This window comes from Eulemur rufifrons, chromosome 30, assembly GCF_041146395.1.
Source record: "Eulemur rufifrons isolate Redbay chromosome 30, OSU_ERuf_1, whole genome shotgun sequence".
Lineage (NCBI taxonomy): Eukaryota > Metazoa > Chordata > Mammalia > Primates > Lemuridae > Eulemur > Eulemur rufifrons.
In genome coordinates this window covers 22,109,233-22,118,818 of record NC_091012.1, presented here as the reverse complement: position 1 = coordinate 22,118,818, position 9,586 = coordinate 22,109,233, and the positions used below count along the sequence as shown (strand labels likewise).

Sequence of the window (9,586 nt, the reverse complement as noted above, 5' to 3'; positions counted from 1 at the left end):
CTTCCCCTGTCCCCAAGCCTGGCTGCCCCCTGTCCTCTAAACATTCCCAGGGGCCTTTCCATGCTTACTAGCGGTGAGAAGTCTTTGCAAAGGTGAGCGCCTTCTAGCAGGAAAGGAAATCAATGTGCTCTTTACCTCCAGATCCTCCTCAGTCCCTTCCTTTCGAGCCAGAATACACGCTTTCCAATCACTCGGCAACTCATGTTTATAAAGAGAAGTGTGGAACTGATCAGATTGCCCGGAAAGCCACAAAATAAAAGGAATGAAGGAGAGAGGGAAAAATAAAACCAAAAGAAACCATAAAGGAGCAGAGCACAGTGTCCCTGCCGCTCTGGGGCCACTGGGGGCCTAATAGATGTGGTACACCCAGTAAGCAATGTTGAACAACCCAAAGGCCAGAGGGAAGAGGAACCGGGACCACTTGTCAACCTTAGGGACGTAGTCGGGGTTGAAGAGATCGAAGGAGAACTCTTCGGGGAAGGCGCACCCAGGGCTCAGGGGGGCACTGTCCTCAGACTCTGAGCTACTGTCCTTGTCTTGGCCACTGGCCATGAGGTCATCATCATCCAGGCTCCAGATACTATCAGCATCACACTCGGGCTGCTCCTCAAGGCCAAGGCAGCTGCTCTCAACATTGACGTCATCGTGTAAGCTGTGGATCTCCTCCAGCTCACGGTTTGCTTCTTGCACACAGCCCTGGCCACGGCGAAGCACGGGCCGCCCACTGGGGCCACGGCCGTGGCTCTCGTCTGAGCTCAAGCTCCCATCAGAGTCTTTGGAGTGACGAGTCTCAGCACGGCCATGGGCCTTGGCACGATTGCGGATTTCGGTGGGAATGACACTGTCACTGTTCTGGAAAGCGTTAAAGCAAACACCGTAGCCAAGGCGGGCCCGCACTGAGGTGGAGGGGAGATCGCTCAGGCTTTCTGCGGTGGCCAGCGGGGCCTGGCCTGAGAGAGAAGTGAGTGGGCTGAGGCTTTCTGAGGTGGCCAGCTGGGCCTGTTCAGAGATGGACATCAGAGAACTGAGGCTTTCCGGGCTATCCAGGGGGGCCTGAGCCGGGGTGTTGGGAAGAGAGCTGACTCCGTCTTCCACGATAATCAGGCCATCCTTTGAGGAGATAATGGATAGGCTCATCAGTTTCCTGTGGCCTAGGTGGCTATGCACGGGGGCAGGGAGAGGGGAGGGTCTTTCCTCATCAGCACTTGCATTGTTACTGTCAATCTCTTGACAGACAGAGCCGTCTCCTCTAGGGGTCTCTGGTGTGCAGGGGGCTGAGGAACAGGACCAAGAGGCTGTCAGCATGCAAGGGCAGGTCATGGCAGCTGCCAAGCCGATGTCTGCCTGGGGGCAGCTGCTCCCTCGGGAGCGCTGTGTGGTGGATGGAGGCCTGCTCAGGCAGGCAGGGCTGGGCTCTCTGCGAAGGAGGAGGGACGTTGTTGGACATTAACGTACCGCCCACAGCAAGAGCCTCAGCACTGCCTTGGGAGTCAGAAGTGCCAAAGAAGGCAGGGTAGGCAGGCCAGCCTCTCCGGCATCTGTCTTCCTTTCAGCCTCCCTCTGCCCATCTTCCCTTCCAGCTTCAGTGCCTGCCCTGGACGCGTGCAAAGTGGACTAGATTTTGTCCAAAGGTCTGCAGAAATTCAGCCTTGCCGTGTACTTGCTTTGTGACCTTGGACAATGATCATGTGTCAAGGAGTGATGATAAAGAGTCCTACTTCCTCGTTACCTGTTCATGTGTGTGTGTGTGTGTGTGTGTGCGCGCACACACGTGTGCTGTGTGTCTGTGCGTGTGAAGATTAAAGGAACTAAGAAATGCAGAAGGGTCAAAAGCGCTAAGCCGGGGCTCCACAGGTGCTCAGGGAAAGCTGATTGGCAGTCAAAAAGTCAGACCTGCACGTTCCCCACCACCACTTCCTGGTACCGGTAGTGGGCAATGACTCTTCGTGGCCTCCTGCGTCACCTATGGGGGCGCTGAGGTCCCCGGCTGTAGAAAAGATAGTTGATGTAGACATACTCCAGCAGGGACAGGAACACGAAGAACAAGCACACGAGGATATAGATGTCGATGGCCTTGACGTAGGAAATGTGGGGGAGCTTATCCCGCAGATGAGAGTGGATGGTGGTCAGGATGAGCATCGAAGTGAGACCTACAAACAGAACGGCACCGGCTCAGTCTCCTCTGGTGGCTGAGCTTCCTGGCAAGCCACTGGGCCCCTGGCCATCTCTGGAGTGAGGAGGGCCCTCATCAAAAGCCTTCATCTCTCTGGGCCGGGGAGCGCCTTTGCTGAAGTGCTGGCTTTGTTCCTCCTCCCCCATCTTGAAGCCCAGCCTCTGCCTCAGCAGTCCACGTCATCCCATCGCTCTTACGGTCAAGTGCCAAAACCCCAGCCAAGGCTGCTTCTCCGTGATTAACACCTGTGGATCCCCCTTGCCCTGTGCTGGCCCCTTCCCCTTTTGTCTTCCTTTAGTCCTTGGGAAAATTTTGTGAGCCCTAAACTATTACACAAGTGCAAAGGTTTAGTCCCGAATGATCTCCTGAAGAAGGAGGCCTAGGAGTCTGCCCCAAAGACGGTGACAGAGAAAGCAGGCCTGAATCTGGGGCCCATTAGAGGCTCCTCCAGGGCAGCTCCTCTTGAAGCCCTGTTGCCTGGTAATGCGTTATGATGCCTGGATTAAATCAATGTTTATTGTGTTGTATTTCTGTTCTAAATGTGTGACTTGTCCATTGAGTTATGGACTCAACAAACTATGAATTCTGGTACTTTGGGCACAACATACCAGGATTGCAAGTCTAGTGTGTTTTTCACACCCGTCTCCAATGTCAGTCTCTCCACCGGGGCTTGGCCGAGCACCTACACACACGCCTGCCGGAAAAGCCCTTGCTTCCTTGCCTATGCAGTCACACGCTGCGCCAGGTACCACTCCCTTACGCGCGCCTTTTTTATTCCGAGGAAGACAACCCACGCTCCTCCCTGGGACGGAGACAGGACCTACCAATTGTCACCCTGGCTGCAGAGGAATCATAGTTCATCCAAAACGATATCCAGGAGAGAATAGTGGTGAGGACCGTAGGCCAGTAGACCTGCCCAAGGTAGCTGCTGACTTCCCTCTGGACCTGGAACTTGAGTATCAGGCGCACATAGGACCCTGGCAAGGAGACACACTGATGTCAGTGTGGCAGGGCCCAGGGGCTTTGCAGGGTGGAGAGGCACACAACGGAGCGGGCCGTGACCGATAGGCAGTTCAGCCTCTAATTCTCCATCCACTGGCATCCCGCCTGAGAAGGCCAGTGAGAATGGAACGTCTCAGCAGGGCCTGGCCACGCCCCCTGAGCTTTGTTTGGTCACTGAGCCACTCCCCAGCCAATGGGAGCCCTGGGGGACCTTAGACATCACAATGCACCATCCTGACACCTGCATGCGGATGGGGGGATGCTGGAAGGCCTATATACTCTGGTTGCAGAAAGGGAAGATTCCTTTAGCACCCATAAAGATCCTTGCTAACACATCTGCCACCCTCCTCATCTCCCCTGTTAAATTCTGGTGGGTCACATGGCAGGGAGAAGGTGTCTCCCACAAGCTCTTTTTCGTGGCCACCCCATTCGGTGGTTCACTCTGTTCTCTCCCACCCTTCAGCATTACCTGCTGTTTATATTTCTTACCTAAAATCCTGCCTAGGTAATGTGGCTATAGTTTCTCTGGAAATGTCAACAATTCCACTTCTGTCTACAGATTGTTTATTTTATATTTATTTATTTTTATTTCAGCTCATTATGGGGGTACAAAAGTTCAGGTTATATATATTGCCCATGCCTCCCAATCCCCCTGAGTCTGAGCTTCAAATGTGTCCATTCACCAGACAGTGCACATCTCACTCATCATGTAGGTGTGCACCCATCCCCTCCCCCCACCCCCGTCCCCCCAGTCAGAACTTCAAGCGTGTCCATTCCCCAGGCAGTGCGCATCACACTCATCAAGTAGGTATACACACATCCCTTCCCCCCCCCAGCCCCCACCTCTGTCCGATACCCAATTGGTGTTATTCCCAAATGTGCACTCAGGGAAACCAGTTTGCTGGTGAGTACATGTGGTGCTTATTTTTCCATTCTTGGGATACTTCACTTAATAGAATGGGTTCCAACTCTCTCCAAGACAAACAAAGAGATGCCATATCACCATTATTTCTGATAGCTGAGTAATATTCCATGGTATAGATATACCACATTTTGCTAATCCATTCATGAATCGATGGGCATTTGGGTTGTTTCCACATCTTTGCAATTGTGAATTGTGCTGCTGTAAACATTCGGGTGCAGGTGTCTTTTTTATAGAATGACTTTTATTCTTCTGGGTAGATGCCCAATAATGGGATTGCTGGATCGAATGGTAGGTCTACTTGAATCTGTTTAAGGTATCTCCACATTGCTTTCAACAGGGGTTGCACTAGTTTACAGTCTCACCAGCAGTGTATGAGTGTTCCTGTCTCTCCGCATCCATGCCAACATGTATTGTTTTGGGACTTTTTGATAAAGGCCATTCTCACTGGAGTTAGGTGATATCTCATTGTGGTTTTGATTTGCATTTCCCTGATGATTAGAGATGCTGAACATTTTTTCATATGTTTGTTAGTCATTTTTATATCTTCTTTTGAAAAATTTCTATTCATGTCCTTTGCCCACTTTTTGATAGGGTTGTTCGATTTTCTCTTACTGATTTTCCCTTACTGATTTTCCTGAATTCTAAATAGATTCTTGTTATCAGTCCTTTATCTGATGTGTAGTATATGACAATTTTTTCCCATTCTGCAGGTTGTCTGTTTACTCTCGAGACTGTTTCTTTGGCTGTGCAGAAGCTTTTTAATTTGATCAGGTCCCGTTTATTTATTTTTGTTGTTGCTGTGATTGCCTTAGGGGTCTTCTTCATAAATTCTTTGCCTAGGCCAATGTCTGTAAGAGTCTTTCCTACGTTTTCTTCTAGAATTCTAATAGTTTACTAAGAGTCTTCATGGCTCTTTGTTCCACAGTGAGTTTTGTAGCAGAGTAAATATAGATGAACACGGGAGGAGTAGGTCACTGCTACATGTGACTGCATTGTCTGTCTACTGCCAATGTTTCTCAAAGAGCAAGGACCGAATTGTAAGGAATGAGTATTTCTTTTATTTCAAATTGATTTCCTGAGTAGTTCATGGTATATTTGCTTGCACTATTGCAGGATTGCAGTAGTATTGCAGTACTGCAGTATTACTGATGTGATGACAAATTGCTTTTAATTTTTTTATGGGTACCTAATAGTTGTCTATATTTACGAGGTACATGTGATGTCTTCACAGAGGCATGGAGTGTGGACTCATCAAATCTGGGTGACTGGGCTACCCGTCACCTCAAGCATTTCTCGTTTCTCTGTGTTAGGAGCATTCCAATTTCACCCTTCTAGTTAATTTACAGTATACGATAACTGGTTGACTGTAGTCGCCCTGTTGTGCTGTCTTATGCTAGATCTTGTGCATTCTGTCTGGCTATATATTTGCACCCGTTAGCCATTCCCACTGTATCCCCGCTCTCTGCTACCCTTCCCAGCCTGTAGTCCTACCATTCTACTCTCTAGCACCGTGAGAGCAATGGTTTTAATGTTTAGCTCCCACGTGGGAGTCAGAACACGGGAAGTCTGTCTTTCACTGCTTGGCTTATTTCACTTAACATAATGTCCTCCAGTTCCATCCTTGTGGCTGCAAATGTCAGGATTTCATTTTTTTATGGCTGAATAATACTCCATTGTGTGTGTACCACATTTCCTTTATCCATTCATCAGTTGATGGACACTTCGGTTGATCCCAAGTCCTGGCTATTGTGACTAGTGCTGCAGTCAGTGTGGGAGTGCAGGGATCTTTTCCACAGACTGATTTCCTTTCTTTGGATCCATGACTAGCAGTGGGATGGCTGGGCCATAGGATAGCGCCACTTTTAGTTTATCTTCCTAACATATAACCCTTGACTCTTCCCAGCCTGCCAGTAGCTTCCCCTCCTGAATTCTTAGACATTCACAGACCAGTCCCTCCGCCCCCCGGTAGATGACCCCTTTTGAAACTCCGTTGGCTGTGTCCTTTCTTTCGTCCCCCAGGGAGACATCACTCTCTGACGCAGCTAAGCATCACCCCGTGCTTTCCTGTGCTCTTCCTGCACAATAGCTATGACTCGTTTTTCTTCCCCCTTCGAAATTTCATGCCTTTTCCTACTAAGCAGCTATTAACCTCCACTTTTTTACTGCATAGTTCCAGCAAGTTGACCTTCCATTCCTATTATGCAACTTTTATGTGATTTCTATTTATGTGTTTGCTCCTGACCCCCAAATATGGAAGAGATTGTGTATTTATCTTTTAATCCCTCCACAGCACTCGACACACTTTGCTTTACGTAGGATGCACTATTTCACTGTTTGTGGAATGAAGGGTAATGATTTAAATCACAAATTTTTTTATTTTTTTTTTTTAATTATTGAAGAGGTCGTTCTACAGGTCAGAATATTCCCTTTAAGGAAATCATGTTCTGTTTACCATTAGGGATGATAAATGTTTTAATACCTGGTGGTTTGGAAACTTACTCAGGGATTTCACGATTATGGCACTGATCGAGGGGAACTTAGCTCTTTTTCTGTTCTTTGCTCCACCTTGGCTTCCAAAGTTCATTGTCATATTACTTCATGTAAGGGGTGTTAGCGTTGTACTTCCTATTATAATAATATTTTGCTCAAGTCACACATTTCTATGTTTATGCAGTGGGTATTTTGGTGTTCATGCAATACTCAGTATGTTTTTTATTTGGAATAAATAATGACCATCATTTGAAGTTTAAACTGTACTTCTTTTGAAATGTGTCTGTACGTATTTATAACGTAATGAAACGTGGTGGTTTAGAAGTGAACTAGGCTTGTTGTTTTAGAGTGTCCAGGACCTGGAGGAGGATCATGGAAATCTTATTGGTGAATGAAGTGAACTTGGAAAAGAATTCGGCGCGTTGCCAACAAAACTGATGATGCAAAATGTAAGTATTGTGTATTTGAAACTCAAAACTAAGGATTGATTAAGCACTAAGGTATTGTATTGGCTGAATTTTTCATAATACACAAAGATGAAAGAAATGATTAATATCTCTTCCTGTAACAGCAGCGGGAAGAAGTGGCCAGTGTTCAGATGATTATACTGTCCCTGTTATTCTGATGACACTTTGAAGTTCGAAGCTGAACCTGTGTGATAGGATACGGTTTTAAAATGAGCTACATGAAGCTATTGTGGCCTAAAAAGTCTAGTTTCAATTATTATATGTTCTTTGTTCATGTGTTTGTTCAGCGCCAGACCCCCTTTCTGTTAAAACTCAAATAAAAGCTAAAGAGTTCTATGAGTAGCAGACGTTCCAAAGTTGTATGCTTCAGGCTTTCAGCCCCTTAATAGTATTGGGGACTTTGTTTCCCTAGCACTGTCAACTAACTTTTAGCAATAAAGATGATTCAACTTTACGTTTGGCCTCAGTGGATCTGTGTCAGTCTCAAATGGCAGAAATCACAGGTATGGAAGGTTACACTGGTCTTCCTTAAGAAAAAAGTTAAAGAAGATAAAATCTATATACACCCTTTTGTGCAAAATTAGTAAGTTACAAAACTGATTCTAATACCATAAAACTCCAGAGGAAATATGTTCTGCAGATTTACAGGACTTAATAAAAGCAATACAAGTTTGTGCCCCAGAAGATGTTACACTGCCAAAAATCATTAAGACCAAGACTAAGATATATAAATATCACTTGTGAGACATAGATTTGTGAAAAATGTCACTTTCACAAAAAAATTCAAAATTTCATTTAATTTATTTGTGTCCACTCTTATTGATAAATCACACCTGCCCTTAGCATGAGCAAAAGTATTTAATTAATGTATATATACCTAGTGACCTATGGTTCAATATTGTATACCTTTCTGTTGAGACAGAATATTTTTAAAAGTGTGATGTTCAGTTGGCGTATGCGAAGTTGATTTTATATGCATGTAAATATGAGAAAAATTAATTCTCTCCCTTTTTCTTTTATGTGATTGATGGTTTTATCCATGAAACACAAAATCTTCAATTGTACGTCTTGCATTTAATGAACCCGAAGTTGTTTCCGAATTTGATGTGTATAAGTCAGTGAAACTCAATCTGTTGCTGAGTTACTCAAAATGCTTTCATGCCGTTGAAAAATCCACTCCCACTTAGAGAAGAGGAGTGACTTTCTCCCGAGTTTCTGCATGTGGACAATTGTTATTCTGGCCCCTGAACGCATTCTTCACTTCGTTTAACTTTTTTCCAAATTTTTAAAAACAGGTGCACTCCTATTCTATTTTCCAAACTCTGGTATCTTATATAGGAAGAAGTGAGGCCTCCACCATGAATAAATATTTAATACTCTGGGTCAATTTACTTCCTGACTTTTGTAAAAGATTTTCCCCTTAATCTAAAGTATGTGTTGGTGCTTGAATGTGCTCACTCGGAGAAAGGGGGGGATGTGAGGGGGGATGGGTATATACCTACATGATGAGTGCAATGCACACTGTCTGGGGAAGGGACACGCCTGGAGCTTTGACTTGGGGGGACAGGCGGTACATGGGCAACGTATGTAACCTGAAATTCTGTATCCCCCATAATAAGATGAAATAAAAAAAATAAAATAAAGTATGTGTTGGAATATATGTCTTCAGTATGATGTCAAAGTCCTAAGACGTCCCTCATTTGAGAACTTTTGCCAATAGGTATAGACGTGAAATAAACACTTCAGGCTGTTTTCTGTGCACTTAATTCTCACGAGTATATTCTTTTACCTTTGAGGAATAGAAACCATCACTATTTTGTATTTTGGTCAACATTTCTTTTACTGAAGATGGATGTAGTACATGTTAATTAGTCTCTGAGTTTTCTCATTATTTCATTATGTATCGTGTATGCTTGCTCTATACGTAGGAGTCAGTGTCCGTGAACACAACCGTCACCCACATCGCAGTCTCACAGTGTCCGTGGAGCACAGGCAGCTGACCATTTATCCTGTGATGGCACCGCAGAGGAAACCATCCATTGGATGAGGAGTTGGCAGCCCCGTGTGGGGGGATTAAGTCCTTTCTTGACACCAGGGCTCCTCAATTAAAAGAATGCCTTACCACCAATGGCGTGAGACTTTAGCAGAGACAAACTCAGACATTGGGGTGTAAAGGCAAGAAGGCTTTGCAAACACAGTGGTTGGTGACGGCCTGTAGCTCTTTCGTGGCAGAAGGATCCTTAATCCTATGTGGATTGAAGGTGACACGACACTGGGGACCCAGGGGATACAGTAGAACGCATCACATTGTCACATTGCATGTATCACGCAACACACTGGGGACCTGAGGAAGGGTACGCTGTAGCTCATGGTCTAAGGGAGAGTCCAGAGCAGGGCTGTGCTCTTCAAACTCTCACAGGGCCTAGGGTTACGCGAAGGTGATACAGTGCCACCGAGGTTTGACTCCAATTTTTATACACCTGATGTTTTACGCTGGTGACCAGCTAACAAATACCCATGAGATTTCTT

General features: G+C 45.8%; 1 protein-coding gene across 1 annotated transcript; it reads right to left on the bottom strand.

Moving 5' to 3' along the window:
* Positions 1 to 348: 348 nt before the first annotated feature.
* On the bottom strand, positions 349 to 3,275 carry LOC138378829 (gamma-aminobutyric acid receptor subunit theta-like). Its single transcript, XM_069464166.1, is given in 4 exon segments — positions 349 to 1,110; positions 1,894 to 2,150; positions 2,998 to 3,150; positions 3,236 to 3,275. Coding segments are annotated over 4 exon segments (1,212 nt in total).
* Between the last annotated feature and the right edge of the window lie 6,311 nt (positions 3,276 to 9,586).